General features: G+C 48.2%; 1 protein-coding gene across 1 annotated transcript in view; it reads left to right on the forward strand.

Moving 5' to 3' along the window:
- The first annotated feature begins 1,262 nt into the window (after positions 1 to 1,262).
- HK1 (hexokinase 1) overlaps positions 1,263 to 27,663 on the forward strand; it is a 91,268-nt gene continuing 64,867 nt past the window's right edge. Inside the window, exons 1-2 of the mRNA XM_044296285.1 lie at positions 1,263 to 1,493; positions 20,043 to 20,205. Coding sequence (XP_044152220.1) covers positions 1,431 to 1,493; positions 20,043 to 20,205 — 226 coding nt within the window. The 5' untranslated portion in view covers positions 1,263 to 1,430. The remainder of the gene's footprint in view (positions 1,494 to 20,042; positions 20,206 to 27,663) is intronic.

A 27,663-nucleotide genomic window follows, 5' to 3' on the forward strand; every position in this document is an offset into this window, starting at 1 on the left:
GCACCCGGGGCATGTTAAATTATATGTCAGTAGCCTGGCAGATACATGGGGGATGGGCTGCTGTGTCACCACCGGCTGTAAGACGTCACCATGACTCGGTAATAGACAAGGAATGAGATCTGTGTACAGTAGACAGCCCTGCAGCAGGTCCCAAGGTCACCAGGGTCACCCATGTGATGTCTCCACCACAGAGGACCTATAGCAGCGCTGGCTTTATATGGACAGGCTGTAGCAGTTGTTATATGGGCAGGCTGTAGCTATATGGGCAGGCTGTAGCTATATGGGCAGGCTGTAGCAGTAGTTATATGGGCAGGCTGTAGCAGTTGTTATATGGGCAGGCTGTAGCAGTTGTTATATGGGCAGGCTGTAGCTATATGGGCAGGCTGTAGCAGTAGTTATATGGGCAGGCTGTAGCAGTCGTTATATGGGCAGGCTGTAGCAGTCGTTATAAGGACCGGCTGTAGCAGTAGTTATATGGGCAGGCTGTAGCAGTCGTTATATGGGCAGGCTGTAGCAGTCGTTATAAGGACAGGCTGTAGCAGTCGTTATATGGGCAGGCTGTAGCAGTCGTTATAAGGACAGGCTGTAGCAGTCGTTATATGGACAGGCTGTAGCAGTCGTTATAAGGACAGGCTGTAGCAGTCGTTATATGGCCAGGCTGTAGCAGTCGTTATATGGGCAGGCTGTAGCAGTAGTTATATGGGCAGGCTGTAGCAGTCCTTATATGGGCAGGCTGTAGCAGTAGCTATATGGGCAGGCTGTAGCAGTCGTTATATGGGCAGGCTGTAGCAGTCGTTATATGGGCAGGCTGTAGCAGTAGTTATATGGGCAGGCTGTAGCAGTAGTTATATGGGCAGGCTGTAGCAGTCGTTATATGGGCAGGCTGTAGCAGTAGCTATATGGGCAGGCTGTAGCAGTCGTTATATGGACAGGCTGTAGAATTAGTTATATGGGCAGGCTGTAGCAGTCAGGGCTCTGTGCACAGGCTCGGGAAGTGATGGGGGTAGGCGGTGGGCACCGCACTCATAGGACGTGCTGAACGTGCTGGAATTACATATTTAGGAGATGAGGAGGACCTCCCTTATAAGTAGGTGCACCCCCTCCATCACTTGCTGACGTCTTGCACACCCTCCCCCCACACCTCGGTGGCTGCACACACACCGGATAGGAAGCGGCACTGTAGTGATGGGGTCTCCAGAGCGCACAGCCCCCAGTGCTGATCCTCAGGCTGCGCTCTCTCCGCTGCAGCCAATCACAGGGCAGGAAGTGGGCGGGGCTATCCTGTCACTGCGGAGGAGGACAGAACGTCCACATCTCAGATCGCAGAGAGAAGGAGACAGCGCTGCGGCTGCGGCTCGTTCACACTAGACGTTTTGGGACTTTTTGCAGCACATCAAAGGAAGTAGAGTCGACTGAAGACAGTCTGCAGGATGATAGCTGCCCAGCTCCTGGCCTATTACTTCACTGAGCTGAAAGATGATCAGGTCAAAAAGGTGAGAGACACTCCCCAACACCAGGCGACATTTACCGGTGCTTACCGCATCACAAACCGCACGTATATTCCTGTGTTCGTTCATTAGCACTGTTGAGTAGGATGCAGGTACAGAGCGGTATCCATGGTGGAGGCTGCAGTGTCCTTGAAAGCAGGATGTGGAAGACATGTAGTCTCAGATTAGGCCTCTCTGTAGAGCCTGTGCACACACAGCGGCGGCAGAACGTCACCTGCAAAAGCACCATGTACAGGAGCGGCAGGCAGTGCGGTACCTGATGGACAGCCGTTCACAGGGGCTAGAAACAGGAGCTGACCTGTAACATGGGTGGCTGAGCCTATTATGTATCATCTATTATCTGTCTATCATCTATCTATTATCTATCTATTATCTATCTATCATCTATCTATTATCTATCTATCTATTATCTGTCTATCATCTATCTATCTATCATCTATCTCATCTCATCTCATATCTATCTCTCATATCTATCTATCTAATATCTATTATCTATCTATTATCTATCTATCTATTATTATTATTATTTAATATTAAAGCGCCATTCATTCCATGTTGCTGTACATATGAGAAGGGGTGCACATACATAATACAGACCTGTACATATGAGAAGCGGTGCACATACATAATACAGACCTGTACATATGAGAAGCGGTGCACATACATAATACAGACCTGTACATATGAGAAGCGGTGCACATACATAATACAGACCTGTACATATGAGAGGGGGTGCACATACATAATACAGACCTGTACATATGAGAGGGGGTGCACATACATAATACAGACCTGTACATATGAGAAGCGGTGCACATACATAATACAGACCTGTACATATGAGAAGCGGTGCACATACATAATACAGACCTGTACATATGAGAAGCGGTGCACATACATAATACAGACCTGTACATATGAGAGGGGGTGCACATACATAATACAGACCTGTACATATGAGAAGCGGTGCACATACATAATACAGACCTGTACATATGAGAAGCGGTGCACATACATAATACAGACCTGTACATATGAGAGGGGGTGCACATACATAATACAGACCTGTACATATGAGAAGGGGTGCACATACATAATACAGACCTGTACATATGAGAAGCGGTGCACATACATAATACAGACCTGTACATATGAGAAGCGGTGCACATACATAATACAGACCTGTACATATGAGAAGGGGTGCACATACATAATACAGACCTGTACATATGAGAAGCGGTGCACATACATAATACAGACCTGTACATATGATAAGCGGTGCACATACATAATACAGACCTGTACATATGAGAGGGGGTGCACAGACATAATACAGACCTGTACATATGAGAAGCGGTGCACATACATAATACAGACCTGTACATATGAGAAGCGGTGCACATACATAATACAGACCTGTACATATGAGAAGCGGTGCACATACATAATACAGACCTGTACATATGAGAGGGGGTGCACATACATAATACAGACCTGTACATATGAGAAGGGGTGCACATACATAATACAGACCTGTACATATGAGAAGCGGTGCACATACATAATACAGACCTGTACATATGAGAGGGGGTGCACATACATAATACAGACCTGTACATATGAGAAGCGGTGCACATACATAATACAGACCTGTACATATGAGAAGCGGTGCACATACATAATACAGACCTGTACATATGAGAAGGGGTGCACATACATAATACAGACCTGTACATATGAGAAGGGGTGCACATACATAATACAGACCTGTACATATGAGAGGGGGTGCACATACATAATACAGACCTGTACATATGAGAGGGGGTGCACATACATAATACAGACCTGTACATATGAGAGGGGGTGCACATACATAATACAGACCTGTACATATGAGAGGGGGTGCACATACATAATACAGACCTGTACATATGAGAGGGGGTGCACATACATAATACAGACCTGTACATATGAGAAGGGGTGCACATACATAATACAGACCTGTACATATGAGAGGGGGTGCACATACATAATACAGACCTGTACATATGAGAGGGGGTGCACATACATAATACAGACCTGTACATATGAGAAGGGGTGCACATACATAATACAGACCTGTACATATGAGAAGCGGTGCACATACATAATACAGACCTGTACATATGAGAAGCGGTGCACATACATAATACAGACCTGTACATATGAGAGGGGGTGCACATACATAATACAGACCTGTACATATGAGAGGGGGTGCACATACATAATACAGACCTGTACATATGAGAGGGGGTGCACATACATAATACAGACCTGTACATATGATAAGCGGTGCACATACATAATACAGACCTGTACATATGAGAGGGGGTGCACATACATAATACAGACCTGTACATATGAGAAGGGGTGCACATACATAATACAGACCTGTACATATGAGAAGCGGTGCACATACATAATACAGACCTGTACATATGAGAGGGGGTGCACATACATAATACAGACCTGTACATATGAGAAGCGGTGCACATACATAATACAGACCTGTACATATGAGATGCGGTGCACATACATAATACAGACCTGTACATATGAGAGGGGGTGCACATACATAATACAGACCTGTACATATGAGAAGGGGTGCACATACATAATACAGACCTGTACATATGAGAAGCGGTGCACATACATAATACAGACCTGTACATATAAGAAGCGGTGCACATACATAATACAGACCTGTACATATGAGATGCGGTGCACATACATAATACAGACCTGTACATATGAGAGGGGGTGCACATACATAATACAGACCTGTACATATGAGAGGGGGTGCACATACATAATACAGACCTGTACATATGAGAGGGGGTGCACATACATAATACAGTCCTGTACATATGAGAAGCGGTGCACATACATAATACAGACCTGTACATATGAGAAGCGGTGCACATACATAAGACAGACCTGTACATATGAGAAGCGGTGCACATACATAATACAGACCTGTACATATGAGAGGGGGTGCACATACATAATACAGACCTGTACATATGAGAAGCGGTGCACATACATAATACAGACCTGTACATATGAGAAGCGGTGCACATACATAAGACAGACCTGTACATATGAGAAGCGGTGCACATACATAATACAGACCTGTACATATGAGAGGGGGTGCACAGACATAATACAGAGAATTGCACTAAGCAGGAGCAAGACGAGTTACAGACTGGCACAGAAGGAGAGCGGCGCTGCCCTCTATCTCTCTATCAGTAGTGCAGTTGCAGGGGTCATGTTGATGCTTGCATGCAGGTGACATGTCGGTCCATCAGGCGGTCTATGTGCGGGGACACGCCTGTGTCTTGAAGACATGTCAGGTCTCCTCCATACTGCTATACTGTTGCTGGGCGCCCGGCCTGGCTGCTGCACACGACCTCTGAGGATATCCTGAGGGGAGGTCACAGCACTTGACTATTAAATAGAAGGCGGCCATTACCGGGCTCCTTAGTGGTTCTCGTCATGAAACCTTCCATGGATCTGATGGACGTCCGGCACTGAGATAGGCCTGGAATGTGAAGTGGCCGAGCGCATGTTATCCGCTCTCCTCGTGACCTCGTACGTGTCCTCAGAAAGGAAGCCACCGTCATGGATGATATGGCAGGGTGTTACTCTGCATAGCGTCCGGATCATTATAAATACCTATAGGAATAAATGACGTCCTTGAATCCCCCCCTACAGGGACCCATATTAATTCGGGGGATTTCCAGTTTGCATCAACATCCTTTAAAATAATCATCTATGAAGGTCGCGGGAATTCTGTAATGTGTTTATTTCACCTGTATTGCTCCTATCTCCAATTCTGGGCTGTGGTCACATGACCATGTCCCTGGGCGGGGCAGTGATAGGGGAGTGTCTATGTAATTAGCTGTTGGGAGGAGCTATAAACTAGTGGGATGTTGTTAGGGACGGTGATGGGGGAGTGTCTATGTAACTAGCTGGTGGGAGGAGCTATAAACTAGCTGGGTGGTGTCTGGGGAGTGTCTATGTAACTAGCTGGTGGGAGGAGCTATAAACTAGCTGGATATTGTTGGAGTATCTATGTAACTAGCTGGTGGGAGGAGCTATAAACTAGCTGGGTGGTGTTAGGGAAGTGTCTATGTAACTAGCTGGTGGGAGGAGCTATAAACTAGCTGGGTGGTGTTAGGGAAGTGTCTATGTAACTAGCTGGTGGGAGGAGCTATAAACTAGCTGGGTGGTGTTAGGGAAGTGTCTATGTAACTAGCTGGTGGGAGGAGCTATAAACTAGCTGGGTGGTGTTAGGGGAGTGTCTATTTAACTAGCTGGTAGGAGGAGCTATAAACTAGCTGGATGTTGTTAGGGGCGGTGCTGGAGCTGTGGTAGAGGAAGGAGAACTGCATCATGGGTTTGGTTGGATACAGGAACAGGAAGTGCTACATACAGGATGGAAGCCCACCAGAGGGATTGGCTTACATGGTAAAAAAGAGTTAGGAGAATCCAAATTGAAAAAATAAAAACATGGGGAAGATGTATATGAGGTGAGCAATTACATGAGCATATCTGTAAAAAAAGATTCCAGAAAATCCCTTTAAAGGGATTTAAAGTGCCCCGCCTCAGTCAGTGATTGGCTGCGCTGCCGTGCCTGGCATTTTTTATGCGTGTGGAGCTGGAACCAGGAGGTGCAGGGCAGTGGAGACTGCTAATCATTGGAACAATAGTGGCAGCGATTAGTGATTTTTTTTTTTAACTCACAGTGAGCCATATTTGATACATTTATACTGCTGAACAACCTCTTCAAATAAATGTGAAAATAGTGGGTGATAACCCATAAGGCTCCCATTATCACTGCCCCAGGGGGTATCACCCAGCTTTTTAGGGTGTTATTTATAGTTCTTTTATGTAGGAGGTGGTCTTCTGCTCTCCTAGGGGACTCAGTCCTGGGGGTCACAGTAATCTGGGCACCTTACATACGAGATTACTGTCAGGAGATGGGGTCCACAAGTGCTGCCAAGGTGCCCCATGAGAATGGAGCCGTGATGCACATGAATGGCCACCGCTGCATTGACTTCTATGGGACTGCAGAGTCTAGTGCTGGCAGCAGTCCCATAGAAGTGAATGGTGCGGTGGTCACACATATGCACCACTGCACCTTTCTCATGGGGCAGCTTGGGACCCCCATTCTCGGGATGGCAGGAGGTCTCTTTGGTCAAACTCCCAGCGATCAAACACTTATTGGGATAAGTGTCATTAGTGGCACAGCCCCTTTAATTACCTGTTCTGTTGTCCAAAGCAGGACATAGGGGATAACTAACTGACCTCTGGGACCCCCACCGATCCTGAGAACAGGGGTCCTGTTCCTCTGATCTGATAAGTGGAACATGAGCCCTCCGCTCCATTCATTCTGTAAGGGGCGACCGGAAATAGCCGATTGCTGTAGTCTGCTATCTCCGGCAGTCCCGTAGAGAAGCTATCCTCGACCCTGTGGATGGGGGATGACTTGCAAACTTGGCACAACCCCTTTAAGGACTAATATCAAGGACTACATTTCTAGATGAATTTGTGAAATTTTGTCATGGTGTCGGCCATACACTGGAGGATTATCTCCTACTGATATTTTTTCATTATTGTAAGGTGTCTGCAGTGATGAGAAGGATACCAGTTATTGTTATGTCTGTGGTCAGATTACTTGATCATAGAACAGGCAGCAGTCACTCAGCTTCTTCAATTGTGTTGTATCCATGGCAACGCCCAGGAGGTGTGACAGGAAGAAGTACAGCGTACCCTTGGGAGTGTACATATACTTGTATCAGAGGAGCGATCAGTGACACCGCCGTGCTGGTGCAGCCTGGTAATAGAAAGACTGAGGACAGAAATACCGTACAATAATATAAAATGTCTTACACCGCCTGATGTAACCATGACTGAATGGGTTCAGTCCTCAAAATGTAACTATGCCACCATGTTCCACCAGCTGTTGTGATGCACCATCTAAGTAAAAGATGAGGATGTCCTTTAGGACCATTTTTCTGTCACATAAGTGCCCCCTCAGGAAAACTGCTGTCACATAACCCCCCCTCCCACAAAGAACCTGCTGCCATACTGCCCCCAGAGAGCCCGCTGCCATACTGCCCCCAGAGAGCCCGCTGCCATACTGCCCCCAGAGAGCCCGCTGCCATACTGCCCCCAGAGAGCCCGCTGCCATACTGCCCCCAGAGAGCCCGCTGCCATACTGCCCCCAGAGAGCCCGCTGCCATAGTGCCCCCAGAGAGCCCGCTGCCATAGTGCCCCCAGAGAGCCCGCTGCCATACTGCCCCCAGAGAGCCCGCTGCCATACTGCCCCCAGAGAGCCCGCTGCCATACTGCCCCCAGAGAGCCCGCTGCCATACTGCCCCCAGAGAGCCCGCTGCCATACTGCCCCCAGAGAGCCCGCTGCCATACTGCCCCCAGAGAGCCCGCTGCCATACTGCCCCCAGAGAGCCTGCTACCATACTGCCCCCAGAGAGCCCGCCGCCATACTGCCCCCAGAGAGCCCGCTGCCATACTGCCCCCAGAGAGCCCGCTGCCATACTGCCCCCAGAGAGCCCGCTGCCATACTGCCCCCAGAGAGCCCGCTGCCATACTGCCCCCAGAGAGCCCGCTGCTATACTGCCCCCAGAAAGCTTGCTGCCATATTGACCCCAAAGTGCCTGCTGCCATATTGCCCCAGAGAGCTTGCTGCCATATTGCCCCCAGAGAGCCCGCTGCCATACTGCCCCCAGAGAGCTTGCTGCCATATTGCCCCCAGAGAGCCTGCTGCCATATTGTCCCCAGAGAGCTTGCTGCCATATTGTCCCCAGAGAGCCCGCTGCCATACTGCCCCCAGAGAGCCCGCTGCCATACTGCCCCCAGAGAGCCTGCTGCCATACTGCCCCTAGAGAGCCTGCTGCCATATTGTCCCCAGAGAGCTTGCTGCCATATTGTCCCCAGAGAGCCTGCTGCCATATTGTCCCCAGAGAGCCTGCTGCCATATTGTCCCCAGAGAGCCTGCTGCCATATTGTCCCCAGAGAGCCTGCTGCCATATTGCCCCCAGAGAGCCTGCTGCCATATTGCCCCCAGAGAGCCTGCTGCCATATTGCCCCCAGAGAGCCTGCTGCCATATTGTCCCCAGAGAGCTTGCTGCCATATTGTCCCCAGAGAGCCTGCTGCCATATTGTCCCCAGAGAGCTTGCTGCCATATTGTCCCCAGAGAGCTTGCTGCCATATTGTCCCCAGAGAGCCTGCTGCCATATTGCCCCCAGAGAGCTTGCTGCCATATTGTCCCCAGAGAGCCTGCTGCCATATTGTCCCCAGAGAGCTTGCTGCCATATTGTCCCCAGAGAGCTTGCTGCCATATTGTCCCCAGAGAGCCTGCTGCCATATTGTCCCCAGAGAGCCTGCTGCCATATTGTCCCCAGAGAGCCTGCTGCCATATTGTCCCCAGAGAGCCCGCTGCCATATTGTCCCCAGAGAGCCTGCTGCCATATTGTCCCCAGAGAGCCTGCTGCCATATTGTCCCCAGAGAGCTTGCTGCCATATTGTCCCCAGAGAGCTTGCTGCCATATTGTCCCCAGAGAGCTTGCTGCCATATTGTCCCCAGAGAGCTTGCTGCCATATTGTCCCCAGAGAGCCCGCTGTCATATTGTCCCCAGAGAGCCCGCTGCTATATTGTCCCCAGAGAGCCCGCTGCCATATTGTCCCCAGAGAGCCCGCTGCCATATTGTCCCCAGAGAGCCCGCTGCCATATTGTCCTCAGAGAGCCCGCTGTCATATTGTCCTCAGAGAGCCCGCTGCCATATTGTCCTCAGAGAGCCCGCTGCCATATTGTCCTCAGAGAGCCCGCTGCCATATTGTCCTCAGAGAGCCCGCTGCCATATTGTCCTCAGAGAGCCCGCTGCCATATTGTCCTCAGAGAGCCCGCTGCCATATTGTCCTCAGAGAGCCCGCTGCCATATTGTCCTCAGAGAGCCTGCTGCCATATTGTCCTCAGAGAGCCTGCTGCCATACTGCCCCCAGAGAGCCCGCTGCCATACTGCCCCCAGAGAGCCCGCTGCCATACTGCCCCCAGAGAGCCCGCTGCCATACTGCCCCCAGAGAGCCCGCTGCCATACTGCCCCCAGAGAGCCTGCTACCATACTGCCCCCAGAGAGCCCGCCGCCATACTGCCCCCACAGAGCCAGCTGCCATACTGCCCCCAGAGAGCCCGCTGCCATACTGCCCCCAGAGAGCCCGCTGCCATACTGCCCCCAGAGAGCCCGCTGCCATACTGCCCCCAGAGAGCCCGCTGCTATACTGCCCCCAGAAAGCTTGCTGCCATATTGACCCCAAAGTGCCTGCTGCCATATTGCCCCAGAGAGCTTGCTGCCATATTGCCCCCAGAGAGCCCGCTGCCATACTGCCCCCAGAGAGCTTGCTGCCATATTGCCCCCAGAGAGCCTGCTGCCATATTGTCCCCAGAGAGCTTGCTGCCATATTGTCCCCAGAGAGCCCGCTGCCATACTGCCCCCAGAGAGCCCGCTGCCATACTGCCCCCAGAGAGCCTGCTGCCATACTGCCCCTAGAGAGCCTGCTGCCATATTGTCCCCAGAGAGCTTGCTGCCATATTGTCCCCAGAGAGCCTGCTGCCATATTGTCCCCAGAGAGCCTGCTGCCATATTGTCCCCAGAGAGCCTGCTGCCATATTGTCCCCAGAGAGCCTGCTGCCATATTGCCCCCAGAGAGCCTGCTGCCATATTGCCCCCAGAGAGCCTGCTGCCATATTGCCCCCAGAGAGCCTGCTGCCATATTGTCCTCAGAGAGCTTGCTGCCATATTGTCCCCAGAGAGCCTGCTGCCATATTGTCCCCAGAGAGCTTGCTGCCATATTGTCCCCAGAGAGCTTGCTGCCATATTGTCCCCCCATTGCCCCAGAGAGCTTGCTGCCATATTGTCCCCAGAGAGCCTGCTGCCATATTGTCCCCAGAGAGCTTGCTGCCATATTGTCCCCAGAGAGCTTGCTGCCATATTGTCCCCAGAGAGCCTGCTGCCATATTGTCCCCAGAGAGCCTGCTGCCATATTGTCCCCAGAGAGCCTGCTGCCATATTGTCCCCAGAGAGCCCGCTGCCATATTGTCCCCAGAGAGCCTGCTGCCATATTGTCCCCAGAGAGCCTGCTGCCATATTGTCCCCAGAGAGCTTGCTGCCATATTGTCCCCAGAGAGCTTGCTGCCATATTGTCCCCAGAGAGCTTGCTGCCATATTGTCCCCAGAGAGCTTGCTGCCATATTGTCCCCAGAGAGCCCGCTGTCATATTGTCCCCAGAGAGCCCGCTGCTATATTGTCCCCAGAGAGCCCGCTGCCATATTGTCCCCAGAGAGCCCGCTGCCATATTGTCCCCAGAGAGCCAGCTGCCATATTGTCCTCAGAGAGCCCGCTGTCATATTGTCCTCAGAGAGCCCGCTGCCATATTGTCCTCAGAGAGCCCGCTGCCATATTGTCCTCAGAGAGCCCGCTGCCATATTGTCCTCAGAGAGCCCGCTGCCATATTGTCCTCAGAGAGCCCGCTGCCATATTGTCCTCAGAGAGCCCGCTGCCATATTGTCCTCAGAGAGCCCGCTGCCATATTGTCCTCAGAGAGCCTGCTGCCATATTGTCCTCAGAGAGCCTGCTGCCATATTGTCCTCAGAGAGCCTGCTGCCATATTGTCCTCAGAGAGCCTGCTGCCATATTGTCCTCAGAGAGCCTGCTGCCATATTGTCCTCAGAGAGCCTGCTGCCATATTGTCCTCAGAGAGCTCGCTGCCTCCAGTTGTATTTACCGTCTCCTCTCCTGTTCCACTCGGGCACAAAAAGAAAATGGCGCACCGCAATGATCTGTGCTAATTCTGTCCCGGCCGCTCAGCAGTCACATTGACGCAGTGTGTCCCGGCTCAGCTACCATTACCTAGCGTGGAGGTGTAGCCGCGGTTTACATCAGTGGTGGTCTGAGCGCTGAGACCCCGCCGATCCCTATAATAAGGGGAGAGATGCACACTCTCCTCGCTGCGGAGGACTTTTATGGAGTCTGTCTGGTGCAGCGAGGAGAAGGAGCACGCTAAGGCCTCATTCACACGACCGCGCCGTGTTTCTGCGTATTGGGATGCCGCCCGTGTGCGTTCTGCAATTTGCTGAATGGGACGTCCATAATAGAAATGCCTATTCTTGTCTACAAAACGGACAATAGGACATATTCAATTTTTTTGGTGGGGCCTACGGAACGGAGCAACGGACGCGGACACGGCACGGAGTGCTGTCCTCATCTTTTGCGGCCCCATTGAAGTGCGGAACCAAGCAATGTTTGTGCCTAAGTAAGTGCTTCTCTCCCCTAGTTCTAGAGATCGGTGGGGGTCTCAGTGCTCAGACCCCCGCCGATCTACACTATTGATATATCTCTATGACATATCAAAAGTTTTTGAAAAAGTTAATGACCCTTTAATTGCTGGGGGATGAAGTATTTGTCTCACCCAGTTCAGTTTTCTCGGGCAGTGACCTTCACCCACAGCAGTAGTCCTCCCTGGTCCTCCTTCCATCCTGCGCAGTATATAATAACCCGCATGGTCTGCACTGGACATCACCGCCATACACTGCATCATAAGAAATGCCGACACTATAAGTATTGGTAATAAATAAGATCTCTCAGTAGAGGGGTGGCTACATGGCGACACTGAAATCAATGGGGTCACAGCGCGAGAAGCACATGCTCCAAAAAATCCAGCAGTGTTGTGTTGCAACCCCATTCATTTTTTTATGAGATGACAACCACACTGCCATGCCACGACCAGTGTCGCCATGTAGCTGTACACCTTCAGGTGGGGATGCCAGGACACACCTATGTAGACAGAGCCGTCCACCTGTTCACACACTCCCTGCTGCTGACTGATGACATCATCGGAGCATCTGGTTGACTGGACATAAAGATAAGATTGTCTGGAAAGTCTTGCATTAGAGGACCTGTCTCCTGACATGTCTATTTTAGTAACTACTTGCATTCCCCATGTAATAACTATTCTGGAGCATCTATTGTTATGACTGTGTTGTGCCATTCCTTTATTATTCCTGCTAGAAGTTATGAATGAATTACTAGCAGTTTGCAGTAAAGGTCCAGATGGGTGTTACCAGTTGGGGTGTGTCCCTGCACAGCCACACTCTTGCAGCACTGATTGGATAATATACTGTGCAGGGACCCCCCCCCCCAACTGGTAACACCCATCTGGACCTTTATTGTAAACAACTGACACACCATTCGTAACTTCTAGCAGGAATGATAAAGGAATTGCGCATTATAGAGCCATAAGAATAGATGCTCTAGAATGGTTATAATAGGAGGTAAGGTTGGTATAGTTGGTAAAGCAGACATGTCAGGAGAGGGCACAGGTCTTAAAATGGATTTCCTACTGCATGGCCAAAGAGTTATCAGAGTAAAACGATGTATCAGCAGGATCAACCACATTAGACAAGACATACTGCCAGCGAGGGTTGATCCTGCTGATTAAAGATAACTGTTCCGGAGAAAGAAGGACTTTTGTTCTTTATGCAAATTAGGGCTTCAGTGCACTGAGGACCAAGCCCCCAGTGCACCTCAGCTTTCCAGTGATGGCCACGCCCAGTCATAAAGAATTAAAGTATTTTCTGTCAGGAATGCTGCAACCGATTTTGACAAGACAGATGCCAATTTTGTCAGTAGGATCAACCCTACTTGGTATTTGGTTTAACAGGGTTTTTTGGTTTGTTTCAACATCTTTTAAAATAATCATCTATGAAGGTCACGGTAATTCTGTAATGTGTTTATTTCACCTTTATTGCTCCTATCTCCCAGTTAGGGTTGTGGTCACATGCAGCTCCTTCTTATGTCCATGGGTGGAGCAGTGATAGGGGAGTGTCTATGTAACCAGGTGGGTGGGAGGAGCTATAAACTAGCTGGGTGTTGTTAGGGGCATTGATAGGGGAGTGTCTATGTAACTAGCGGGGTGGGAGGATCTATGAACTATCTGAGCAGTGATAGAGGAGTGTCTATGTAACCAGGTGGGTGGGAGGAGCTATAAACTAGCTGGGTGTTGTTAGGGGCGATGATAGGGGAGTGTCTATGTAACTAGCGGAGTGGGAGGAGCTATAAACTAGCTGGGTGTTGTTAGGGGCAGTGATAGGGGAGTGTCTATGTAACTAGTGGGGTGGGAGGAGCTATAAACTAGCTAGGTGTTGTTAGGGGCAGTGATAGGGGAGTGTCTATGTAACCAGGTGGGTGGGAGGAGCTATAAACTAGCTGGGTGTTAGGGGCATTGATAGGGGAGTGTCTATGTAACTAGCGGGGTGGGAGGATCTATGAACTATCTGAGCGGTGATAGGGGAGTGTCTATGTAACCAGGTGGGTGGGAGGAGCTATAAACTAGCTGGGTGTTGTTAGGGGCGGTGATAGGGGAGTGTCTATGTAACTAGTGTGGTGGGAGGAGCTATATAAACTAGCTGGGTGTTGTTAGGGGCGGTGATACGGGAGTGTCTATGTAACTAGCGGAGTGGGAGGAGCTATAAACTAGCTGGGTGTTGTTAGGGGCGGTGATACGGGAGTGTCTATGTAACTAGTGGGGTGGGAGGAGCTATAAACTAGCTGGGTGTTGTTAGGGGCAGTGATAGGGAGTGTCTATGTAACTAGCGGAGTGGGAGGAGCTATAAACTAGCTGGGTGTTGTTAGGGGCAGTGATAGGGAGTGTCTATGTAACTAGTGGGGTGGGAGGAGCTATAAACTAGCTGGGTGTTGTTAGGGGCAGTGATAGGGAAGTGTCTATGTAACTAGCAGGGTGGGAGGAGCTATGAACTAGCTGAGCGGTGATAGGGGACTGTCTATGTAACCAGATGGGTCAGAGGGGGTGTCTCTTGGTCACTGCAGTCTCTTCACTCCTGATATTTCTGCTGCTGTGACAGGCTCTACAGTAGAGAGCTTTGAAGCACATAACCTTATGGTAGCCGTACAGCTTAGAGCCCCTCGAGCCGAGCATGCATGTGTTATCATCAGGGAGAGGGAATAAGCTGCTGGCAGACATTTCTGGTGGCCACTTATCTCCTAGGAGAACAAAGCATCATGCATGTTGAAGTCCAATATGCCCAATCCTTCTTTCCCCTGACATGTACCATTAGAGTTGGGATACCCCCATACACTCGGCTGGTCCTGACAAAATCATTAGGTTTGGTGTATATTAATTTAATGCTTATAATCAACTTTAGGGCTTATTCGCACGTTCGTGACCATTTTGCGACATTTCTGTATTGATCTGTATAGCAGACTGTCCGCTGTCTATCAAAGTTTACGGATTTTTTATTCTTCTTGCACAGAAAACCTATCCTGAAGCGTTTCGCAGTAAGGATTCCACGGCATGTGTGGGCAGACCCCGGCGGCCAGTTTTACTGCATTCTTCTCTATAATGCACCGGGATTGCTACACAAACACTAAGAATCACAGGGTTTCATATTACAGGCTTCCCCGGGTGCGTTGTCCGAATCTCTTCAGCCACTGTGCCTGCGTGGTAATCCGTCTGCTGGTTCCGTCTCGGCAATACCCTTCAGTGGACATAATATGTTGCGTAGCACTGAGAAACGTACAAATAGCTTCAATTCAATTTTATAGTCTGATTCGATTTTCAGTGATAATGTTATGACATTATAAAACTATATAGTTTGTAATAAAATGCAGATGACGGCACTGCTTCCATCTGTCCATGATGAGACATTTGTACATGGAGATCTATGAACGCGATCCAAGTCCATTTACCGGGGTCCACATTATCTGCTCTTAGGGCCAAATTAGTATGAACTCCCTTTAAAGTGGTTGGCCCATCTGGGACATCGATGGCATTTGGCTAGGATATGGTACCTGCTCCTATCTAGAGAACTGGCCCCCAAAGTGAAGCGCAAGCGCAGTGCCCTCTCTGTTCATCGGTATGGGAGTTCCGAAAACATCCGAACAAGCGTGCTTGGCTATTTTCATAATTCCCATAGTGGTAAATGAAGAGGACATTGCGCATGCGCAGACCCTTCTCCATTCACAAATATTGGACTTCCAGAAACAGCTTGGCTTTTTTCAGAACTCCCATAGAGGTGAGTGCATGCGCAGTCGCTCTATGTTCACTTCGGGTGTCCTGTTCTGGAGATAGGAGTGGGTCCCAGATTTAGGACCCGCACCTTTCTGACACTGATGGCATATCCTAGCTATATGCCATCCATGTCCCATATGGGAATACCCCTTTAAAGTGTAGTTGATGTAGGTGATTTGTCAGGATAAGCTGCCATGTGGGTGTATGAGTACTACCAATAAATTTGACCATTATATCACTGGTATCTGCCATTTTTAGCATTTGTCAAAGCTGTTGGGTGGAGACTAGCTGATCATCATGTCTGAGGACATGGATAAAGAGGAATACCTGCTCACTGCCTGTTGCACATCCTCAGAAGCAGCCGCAGAAATGGAGGTCATTACACAGCAGAACTGAGCAGTTTAGGTGTGAATTCAGGAGTGAAATAAGGCAGCAAATCACTTACAAGTCTCTCCTCAGCCTTTCTGATTGTGCTTTCGTGCATCAGCTCCTCCCCTCTCCTCCTCTACCTCCCCCCCATAGACTTCTAGGTAATCTGATCCTTCAGTGAGCAGGCAGCCTGTCTACAATGGTCTTCTCCGAAAACGTATCTAAGCAGTAAATTGACATTTAGAGAAAACTGTCTATCCCTGCCCCACGTTTATCATGCAGCCTGAGCCCCTGTTATAAATCTGGTGCCGATCTAGACAGCCCGGCTAAGCTTACTCCAACTCTTTGGGTAGTATATCTGGAGCAATGTGTGACAAAAAAATTATCCCTTTTTTCATCGAACTGTGGGCCCTTTCTAAAAATTTTCCCACTGGACAACCCCTTAAGGCCTCATGCACACGACCGTTGTTTCATTCTGTGTCCGTTGTTCCGTTTTTCGTGATTTTCTGCAGACCCATTGACTTTCAATGGGTCCGTTGAAAACTCGGCTAATGCGCGTCCATGATCCGTGGTTCCAGTCCGTCCAAAAAATATAACCTGTCCTATTTTTTCCATGGAAAATGGTGGCACACAAGATTGTCATCCGCATCCGTTTTTTTCCTATCATTTGCATGGCAAACTTGACTTAGACTTTTTTTTTACTTTCCTTCATGTCTGGTGATCCTCCAAAAATAAAGGAAGACACACGGAAACAAAAACGGATCACGGAACAACGGAACCCAATTTTGCAGAACGGAACACAACAACGGTTGTGTGCATGAGGCCTAAGAAAGAGTCTGTCGCCTCTCACAAGCTCTATTAAGTGCAGTACCACATGCATAGTAATAGAGATGACCTTCTACATGCTAGCTTGCCAGGTATTCCAGCGGCCCTTTGCGGTGGCATAACCTATTAATTAGTGTCAAGTGGAATATCAAATTCATATCATATAAAATATTTTTTGGGCTTCACAAGAGCAGGAGCTAAGTGAAACATTAAAGGTAGGTAGTACATACCATAGGTGCATAAAGGTAAAAGGTATGTATTTGTCCATGTTATGTATTAACACTGAACACAGATCTAGTTGATCAAAACTCAGCTTCCCCGAGTAACTCCAGTCACACCCATGAGCCCGAACCGGGTACCGTCCAACATCTTCCTTGGACTGTGAGCTGGGACTGACAGTTTTGATCCCCTGTGTGAATACAGCAGGATATTTCTCAAGATGAATCTTCAGATAAGTCGAGGTGTAAAGATACACATTAGGGTACTTTCACACTAGCGTTGTTAGAATCCGGCAGGCAGTTCCATTGCCGGAACTGCCTTCCGGATCCGGCAAACTGTATGCAAACGGTTTTCTTTTTTTCCGGATCCGTTAGACAGATCCGGTGATATACCGTATTCAAATTTGTTTACTGTATTTACATTTTTTCAAAGATCAAAAGCGAAACTAGCTCCTCCTATATCCTGGCGCAGATGGGAAAACCGGATACGGCGATGCAGCGATTTTTAAAACACTTGGTATCGGATCCGGCATTAATACATCTCTATGGAAATTAATGCCGGATCCGGCAAGTGCGGCATTGTTCCGGGATTTTGTTCGGTCAAATACTGTGCAAGGGATGGAACGGAAGACATCCTGATGCACACTGAGCGGATTGCTTTCCATTCAGAATGCATTAGGACAAAACTGATGCGTTTTTTTTCCCGGTATTGAGTCCCTTTACAAGATTTCAATACTAGAAAAAAATAACGCTAGTGTGAAAGTACCCTTACGTAGTGGTTCCTGGTTCCCAGTTATCAGACATGTTCAGTCCTGCATGTTACTTCTCTAAAATGCCTTTTGTTATCTTTATTATATGCCAAAGAGTATTAACACAGAAACACAGAGTTAAAGGGTTTTTCCAAGACTTTAATATTGATGACCGTTCCCTTGGATTGGTGATCAGTATCTAATCGGTGGGAGTCCAAAACCCGGGACCATTGCCGATCACCTGGTTGAGAAGGCACGGGCGATCGCAGTAGCGCCGCGGCCTTCTCCAGCTTTGCCTAGACCATGTGGTGTCATGTTTATCGGTCACGTGGCCTAGGAGCTGCTCAGCCCCATTGAGGTGAGTGGGGCTGAGCGTGATACCAAGCACAGCCGCTATACAATGTACAGCGCTGAGCTTGGTGAGCTGTGAGAAGGCTGCAGCGCTACTGCGAGAGCCGATACCTCAAAAAGCAGATCGGCGGGTGGTCCTGAATGTCTTGGAAAACCCCTTTAAGGGCCTTTTACATAAACCGGTGATCAGGAATGAATGTTCATGGAAACGTTCGTTCGGCTGATCATCGTCCTGGCTAAACACCCCACCGATTAGCCGCTGGTTGGCTGCGCATGCCTTCATGTCATCAGGGATGTGCCGCTGACATAATGTAAAGTGTACGGGGGATGAATCATAGCAACGATCATTCGTTTCCCCTAATGTTTCAGTTGGGGCCCATGCACATGACCGTATGTATTTTGCGGTCCACAAAACACGGATCCTGCAAAAAAATACGGATGACGTCCATGTGCATTCCATATTTTGCGGAACGGAACAGCTAGCCCCTAATAAAACAGTCCTATCCTTGTCCGTAATGTGGACAATAATAGGACATGTTCTATTTTTTTTTTGCGGAACGGACATAAGGACATACGGAAACGGAATGCACACGGAGTAACTTCTGTGTTTTTTTTTTTGCGGACCTACTGAAATAAATCGTTACGCATGCGTTCCGCAAAAAAAAAAAAATGGAACGGACACGGAAAGAAAATACTTGTGTGCATGAGCCCTTGGCCCGTGTAAATGGCTTCTGACTGACTTATTTGAACTCCAGTCAGGTCTTATTGTTGCCCCGCGTCCGGCCATGTAAAAGGACCGGTAGCCAACAACTCTCAATTGCAGAAAAATATAGTTAAAAGAAAAATTCACTTTTGAAAATGTGAATTTTATTTAAAAGTGGAGTTTTCCTTGGTCAGAGGCCTCTTAAATTAGGCCCCTTTCACACGGGCGAGAACGCATTGCACCCGCACTGAATCCGGACCAATTCATTTCTATGGGGCTGTGCACATGAGCTGTGATTTTCACGCATCACTTGTGCGTTGCGTGAAAATCGCAGCATGCTCCTGTTTGTGCGTTTTTCACATAACGCAGGCCCCATAGAAATAAATGGGGTTGCGTGAAAATCGCAAGCATCCGCAAGCAAGTGCGGATGCGGTGCGATTTTCACGCACGGTTGCTAGGTGAAGATCGGGACGGGGACCCGATCATTATTATTTTCCCTTATAACATGGTTATAAGGGAAAATAATAGCATTCTGAATACAGAATGCTAAGTAAAATAGGGCTGGAGGGGTTAAAAAAATATATTTTAACTCACCTTAATCCACTTGTTCGCGCAACCGGCATTTCTTCTGTCTTCTTTCTTCAGGACCTGGGTAAAGGACCTGTGGTGATGTCACTGCGCTCATCTCATGGTCCATCACATGATCCATCACCATGGTGATGGATCATGTGACTGACCATGTGATGAGCGTAGTGACCTCATCAAAGGTCCTATTTGGGTCTGGGTACCACAGTTGGTTTTTTATCACGCGCGTGCAAAACGCATTGCACCCGCGCGATAAAAACTGAACAACGGAACGCAATCGCAGTCAAAACTGACTGCAATTGGGTACCTACTCGCGCGGGTTTGCTGCAATGCACCGGGACGCATCCGGACACGCTCGTGTGAAAGAGGCCTTAGACTGTCACCTGTGTTACGCAACATCCAAGGGTAAGTTCAGACAGGGCAGACTTTTTTGGCTGTGGATTTTCCACCCTTTCAGTGCTGCTGAGGTTTTTACACGACCTTGAAAATATCATACAGACAGCATGATAATATAATGATAACATAACGCCCTTTATATATAACAGTTTCTGCCATGCTGACTTTGGTAATATGTTCTTCTCTTCACAGATTGATAAGTACCTGTACGCCATGCGACTTTCAGACGAAATGTTATTGGATATTATGTCCCGCTTCAAAAAAGAGATGGCAAATGGTCTCTCGAGGGACACCAATCCAACAGCAATCATCAAAATGCTTCCAACATTTGTGAGGTCGATTCCTGATGGATCAGGTGAGCAGAGGGAGATACGCTTTCCTAGGGCTGCGCTCCCACACCGGGGTTATATCCCCTGATTATATGGCTAAGCAGATTTATGGGAGATTATTATTTTTGAACAGTTAGGGACATGAGAATGTACAATAAGGAAACTCTGAGAACATTACAAGTCTATGTGGTCGAAAATTCAACAATAAAATATTTGTTTATGGTGTAATACTCAACAATAAAACTCATAAAACTACTGCAAGATCATATCTGCTAATACCCAGGTATTGTGTGTGCAGCATTATACATTTAGGATAGGGATGCTTAGCCATATGCAACTCTCGGCATAGCTGTAGCGGTTGCAGTTTAGACCAGGCCACTAAACCAATGGGGCTCCCCTCATCTAACATCTGTCAGCAGATTTGTAGCTATGACACCGTCTGACCTGTTACATCTGCACTTGGCAGCTGGAGGCATCTGTGCTGGTCCCATGTTCATATGTGCCCGCATTGCTGAGAAAAATGAAGTTTTAATATATGCAAATGAGTCTCTAGGAGCAACGGGGGCGTTGACGTTGCTCCGACCTAGAGGCTCAGCTTCTTCTGCAACTGCTACGCCTTGTCCACTTTGATTGCCAGGGCCAGGCAGGTGTGATGCCATTTTCACTGCCCATGTCAATCAAAGTGCAGAGGGTGCGGCAGAGAGAGCTGAGCCTCTAGGTCAGAGTAATGGTAAGGCTCATTTACATATGTGAAAACATAACAGGTCAGCCAGTGTCATAGGTGTCCAGTGTCATAGGTACAAATCTGCTGACAGGTGCCCTTTAATGATGGGGCAGGGTGCTCCCAAGCGCTCTGCCTGATCATTGAGAATACTGTGCAGCCGTACAGTTACAGCGGCTGCACAGTGATCATTGCAGGGCTAAAGGGAAGCAGGAAGTTACAGCAAGGACAATGCCAGAGCCTGGAGAGGTGGAGAACTACAAGACTCTAGGCACAAAGCATTCATTCATTCACTGTGCTCCACCAGGGGTACTAACATTAACCTTTTCACTGCCCTCAATATCAGACTAAGGTTTCTTGGGCCCACCAGAGAAAATGATTCTTTAAGAACCTGTCCTCATGGACTGCATAGGGCCACTTTGCAAGGAAAATGTTGGGCCCCATTTGTATAACTGCTAGTTTATTGAGAGTGAGGCGTCTATCACAGAGCTCCTTTCTAGCAAGGTGTTTCATGATGTACCAACTTTTCTTGCAGAGTTTAATCCACCATTTACAGCCATGACCATAGTTGACCTTCCCATGCATTGAGGTCGATATTAGGAAGCATAGGATAAGATGGTGGTGGACCCCACCCGTGCAGCTGCACATAGGGTATGCCCATCCATGATTGTCTACTCCAAATGAAATTGTCTTCTGCTAAATCTTAGAGGTCCTGATTTATCAGGGATTCTTTCTTGTGTCCGAGCTTGGGCCCTCCAGAGGATCCTCTGGTATTCTGTGTGCCAGTCTGACCCTGACAGCCCTAGACCACCAGGGATACTGCAAATAACTCCTTGCATGATTAGGACAGATTTCTTCCTCTGGAAGTAAACAATGATTGCAAAATTTGAGATTTTGAAAATATTAAAGGGGTTGTCCGGGCTTTTACTATTGATGACCTATCCTCAGGATAGGTCATCAATATAGGATTGGCGGGGGTCCAACACCGGGGAGCCCCGCTGATCAGCTGTACGAGGTGGCGGCACGCGCAGTGCGCACGTGCCTTCTCTCTTCCTGCTCGCCGCTGCTTTGCCATAGATAGCAGCAGCGAGCAGGAAGAGAGAAGGGAGACAACACATGCGCACTGCGCGCCGTCTCATCATACAGCTGATCAGTGGGGGGTCCCAGGTGTCGTACCCCTGATGATCTGATATTGATGACCTATCCTGAGGATAGGTCATCATTATTAAAAGCCTGGACAACCCCTTTAAGGAGTTGATACACAAAGTACAGTATATTATACAGTTGCATACAGAGGTGTAACTTGAAACTAAGGCTCTCCTACCTAATATGTGCCTTTTTTAATTCTGTTGTGCTCTTATGAGGCAAGGAGTCTTTTAGGCCCCCTCCGTTTCTAGGGCCTGGGTGCGACTACTGCCTTTGCACCCCTATAGATACGCTCCTGACTGCATATCTCATATATTTCACATATGTATCTATACCAAGTGTTTGATATTGTACTGTGTGTAGACGGGCACAGCTCCGTATGTACTAAGTGGGCTTTATATCTGCTTCCGGCTCCTTACTAGGATGTATTTGAATAGCCGCGTTCTCTCACCTTGTCCGGTTTGGAATGACCCACTTTCTCCTTTCCTCCTAAGTAGCTAGAGCATGGGCCTCTAACACAGCCGCTAATCTCCTTTACAAGGTGCACTGCAGTCCTGCTATTAGTGGACAGCTTTCTACAGCATAAGGCCTCATGCACACGACAGTATTTTTTCACGGTCCGCAAAACGGGGTTCCGTTGGTCCGTGATCCGTGACCGTTTATTTGTCCGTGGGTCTTCCTTGATTTTTGGAGGATCCACGGACATGAAAAAAAAGTCGTTTTGGTGTCCGCCTGGCCGTGCGGAGCCAAACGGATCCGTCCTGAATTACAATGCAAGTCAATGGGGATGGATCCGTTTGACGTTGACACAATATAGTGCAATTGCAAACGGATCCGTCCCTATTGACTTTCAATGTAAAGTTAGGAGTCCCTTTTATACCTTCGGATCGGAGTTTTCTCCAATCCGATGGTATATTTTAACTTGAAGCGTCCCCATCACCATGGGAACGCCTCTATGTTAGAATATACCATCGGATTTGAGTTACATCGTGAAAACTCATATCCGACAGTATATTCTAACACAGAGGCGTTCCCATGGTGATGGGGACGCTTCTAGTTAGAATATACTACAAACTGTGTACATGACTGCCCCCTGCTGCCTGGCAGCACCCGATCTCTTACAGGGGGCTATGATACGCACAATTAACCCCTCAGGTGCCGCACCTGAAGGGGTTAATTGTGCGTATCATATCCCCCTGTAAGAGATCAGGGGCTGCCAGGCAGCAGGGGGCAGACCCCCTCCCTCCCCAGTTTGAATATCATTGGTGGCCAGTGTGCGGCCCCGGCCCTCCCTCCCTCTATTGTATTTAACTCATTGGTGGCACAGTGTGCGGCCTCCCCCCCCGATCATTGGTGGCAGCGGAGAGTTCCGATCGGAGTCCCGGTTTAATCGCTGGGGCTCCGATCGGTAACCATGGCAACCAGGACGCTACTGCAGTCCTGGTTGCCATGGTTACTTAGCAGTATTAGAAGCATCATACTTACCTGCTGGCTGCTGCGATGTCTGTGACCGGCCGGGAGAGTGACAGGTCTGTGCGGCGCATTGCTTAATGATCTGTCACTTACCAGTAGGAGGAGCTCCCGGCCGGTCACAGACAGCGCAGCAGCCAGCAGGTAAGTATGATGCTTCTCTGCTGCCACCAATGATCGGGGGGGGGGGGGAGGCCGCACACTGTGCCACCAATGAGTTAAATACAATAGAGGGAGGGAGGGGGGGTCGGGGGGCGCACACTGTGCCACCAATGAGTTAAATACAATAGAGGGAGGGGGGCCGGGGGAGGGGGGGGGCGCACACTGTGCGCACTGGCCACCAGTGATATAAATACAATAGAGGGAGGGAGGGGGGCCGCACTGGCCACCAATGAAATTGAAACTGGGGAGGGAGGGGGGTCTGCCCCCTGCTGCCTGGCAGCCCCAGGTCTCTTACAGGGGGCTATGATACGCACAATTAACCCCTTCAGGTGCGGCACCTGAGGGGTTAATTGTACGGATCACAGCCCCCTGTAAGACATCGGGTGTTGCCAGGCAGCAGGGGGCAGTCATGTACACAGTTCTTAGTATATTCTAACTAGAAGCGTCCCCATCACTATGGGAACGCCTCTGTGTTAGAATATACTGTCGGATCTGAGTTTTCACGAAAAAGTTTTCTGAAAAAGCTTTTATGCAGACGGATCTTCGGATCCGTCTGTATGAAAGTAACCTACGGCCACGGATCACGGACACGGATGCCAATCTTGTGTGCATCCGTGTTCTTTCACGGACCCATTGACTTGAATGGGTCCGTGAACCGTTGTCCGTCAAAAAAATAGGTCATATTTTTTTGACGGACAGGATACACGGATGCGGCTGCAAAACGGTGCATTTTCAGATTTTTCCACAGACCCATTGAAAGTCAATGGGTCCGCGAAAAAAAAATGAAAACGGCACAACGGCCACGGATGCACACAACGGTCGTGTGCATGAGGCCTTAGGCCTCATGCACACGAACGTTGTTTGTTTTCGTGTCCGTTCAGTTTTTTTTGCGGATAGGATGTGGACCATTAATTTCAATGGGTCAGCAAAAAATGCGGACAGCACACAGTGTGTTGTCCGCATCAGTATGTCTGTTCCGTAGCCCCGCAAAAAAAATAGAACATGTCTTATTCTTGTTCGTTTTTAGGCATTGTTACAATGGATCCGCCAAAAAAAAAAACGGATGGCATACGGATGTCATCCATTTTGTGTTTGTGGATCGGCAATTTGCGGACCGCAAAACACATACGGTCGTGTGCATGTAGCCTTACATTGTCGATAACACTCATGCTTGTCTTTTTAGAATCTTCGTATTGATATAAAAATAATTTCACCTTTTTAAAATGACTCATACATGATTTATTGATGGCCACATTATGTACGGATACAACTGGCATCTGTTTAACTGGTATCCAGGAATTCATGGGCAAATTGGACTCTCTGAATGGGGCAGATTTTTCACAGTATTTACGCCACTTTTGTGACATTAAATAGAGGCAAATAATGGCACCAACCATATTTTCTGCCCAGTTTTCGACTTTTGACCTTCTTGTCAGTGCTGCGAAAAGGGGCTGGCGTAGTGGGAGAGACGGCACCAGTCATTAGTAGCCAGATTTACTATAATTTACACCAGAAACTGGTGTGAATTGTAATTAAGATCTACACTCATAGCTCGCATAGATTAGAATTTCTGGTGCAACGACTGCTGGAAGACGCGCCAAATTTATTTAAAAAACAAAACAAAAAAACTATGTAAAACGCACCAAGGGGGAGATTTATTAAAACTGGTGTAAAGGAAAACAGGCTCAGTTTCCAATAGCAACCAATCAGATTGATCCTTTCATTTTCCAAAGGAGCTTTGAAAAATGAAAGGTGGAATCTGATTGGTTGCTATGGGCAACTAGGCCAGTTCTACTTTACATCAGATTGATAAATCTCCTCCTTGGTGTGTTTTACACCGTTTTTATTTTTAACCAAGTATGTTGTATGAAATCACAGAACATCGGCCCGAGCCAAGAAATGCACCATTCAGTTCTGATTTACATTTACTCAAGCGAACGAGTCTGTGACAAAAACGTACCGTCTGCGGTCCATTTATCTCCCAGAACACGGACAAGTTTTCTACCGTTCGTCTGTATAAGCCCTTATAGAAAAATGTCAACCACTTTGCAAACTGTAATCTGTAAACTGCATTTTACATGCAGGCAGAGTTCCCACAGATTCAACGTCAAGGTGATGTGTGTACCTTACCAGTCCCGGGCATGGTTCCAGCGCTCGTGACTCATTCCATCACTCCGGTACTAATGCAGTATAATGTGAGATATTGTTAGTACCAGAACAACATGGGGGTGCACCAGGGGGGTCAGGGCATTGCTCAAGTAAGGAGCTTATTCATGTTTCTCCTGTGGTTATCATAAAACTGAGTCATTTCCCAGCTGCCCAAGGAAACCATTGCCTGCAGCGTTCATTGTGCTTATGTTTCCCAATTCAGGTCAGTCAGTGAAGAATACCACATTCACATCCTAAAACCTGCATTGGAATTCACTTCTGATAACAGGTCTCAGTGGGCATTGACACTGAGACTTCCACCATTTTATTGTGCCCATTTCCCTCTTGAATTGACTTTGGTGGGCCTCTCAGGTGATCAGAAGCTGGAGTCTATACTTACAGGAGACAATAGTCGGGTGTGGTATGAATTGGTCTTGCATCACAAGGTGGCATTTAGTTCGGTGTCGTCTATGCTTGTAGCTATGAGATGTCACATTACAGAGGGGAACATCATGTTTGAAGCCTTCAAAGGTCCCCTTGGTTACAAGCTTTGAGAACAGCTTGTTACCCGGACTCTGAAGTTCACAGGCTATGAAAAGTGACATGAAACCTTCTAGATGAAGAGTGGAGGCGTTTGCCGTAGTAAGCAATGATATTTCCTGACCTGCACAAGGAACGTAGTAGCTGGGCGCTGGTTGCTATTCCTAATGTCTTCACTTTTTCTTTCAGCACGCCACTCTTTTTTACTTTTCCACATAGGAAGTTTCGTGTGGTTCCTCAACATGTCTAATCTATGTTTAACCCAACGTTAGACGTCGGGAGGCCGTCTGTCCCCACACACATTAGACTAAAGGGGGTGATTTTAATTTTTTTATTTTTTATTTTACACTTTTTTATAGTTCCCATAGGGATCTATAACAAGCAGTCATTAGATTGCTATTCTTATAGACTCCAATGCATTAGCATTGGAGTCTATGAGAAAATTAGTTTCCTATGCAGCCCTATTACAGGCAAGGGCTCTATAGGAAATACTATGTAACAGTCACTCCTGTCACTCACAAAGACGTGCTGCTGCGAACAAGCTTTGGCTCCTTCGATGGCCGCACAGGAGAGCCGGAGCATCACCGGAAGGATTGACCACGGCATCTAAGGGGTTAAATGTCCGCGATCGGCATTACCGCCGGTTGCCGATATTACCCGCGGGTGTCTGCTATAAGAAAAAGAAGACACCCCGCGGCTCTGCTCAGGCGCGGGCGCCATCTTTAAAGACCCGGCCAGCGCCGTACTAGTACGGTGCTGGTCAGGAAGGGGTTAAACAATTCTGAACTGCCTATATGATGATCTCATGTGTTTGGAAACTTTTGTTTGTTGGCAACATCTGAGTTAGGGCTCATGCACACGACCATATGTATTTAGCGGTCCGCAAAAAACAGATCCGCAAAATGCGGAATGGAACAGCTGGCCCCTGATAGAACAGTACTATCCTTGTCCGTAATGCGGACAATAATAGGACATGTTCTATTTTTTTGCGGAACAGAAATACGGACATACAGAAATGGAATGTACACGGAGTACCTTCTGTTTTTTTGCGGACCCATTGAAATGAATGGTTCCGCATACTGTCCACAAAGAAAAAAACGGAACGGACACGGAATGAAAATGCGTTTGTGTGCATGAGGTCTTAATTAGAGACACACCTGTGGGTGTATTTAAATGCACACCTGAAACACACTGCTTCTTTGTGTAGCATCATAGGAAAGTCTGAGGCTAGGTCTACACGACGACATTTGTTGCGCGACATTTTGTTGCACCAATGTCGCGCGACAATTTTTATAAT

The sequence above is a fragment of the Bufo gargarizans genome, chromosome 6 (genome assembly GCF_014858855.1).
Source record: "Bufo gargarizans isolate SCDJY-AF-19 chromosome 6, ASM1485885v1, whole genome shotgun sequence".
NCBI lineage: Eukaryota > Metazoa > Chordata > Amphibia > Anura > Bufonidae > Bufo > Bufo gargarizans.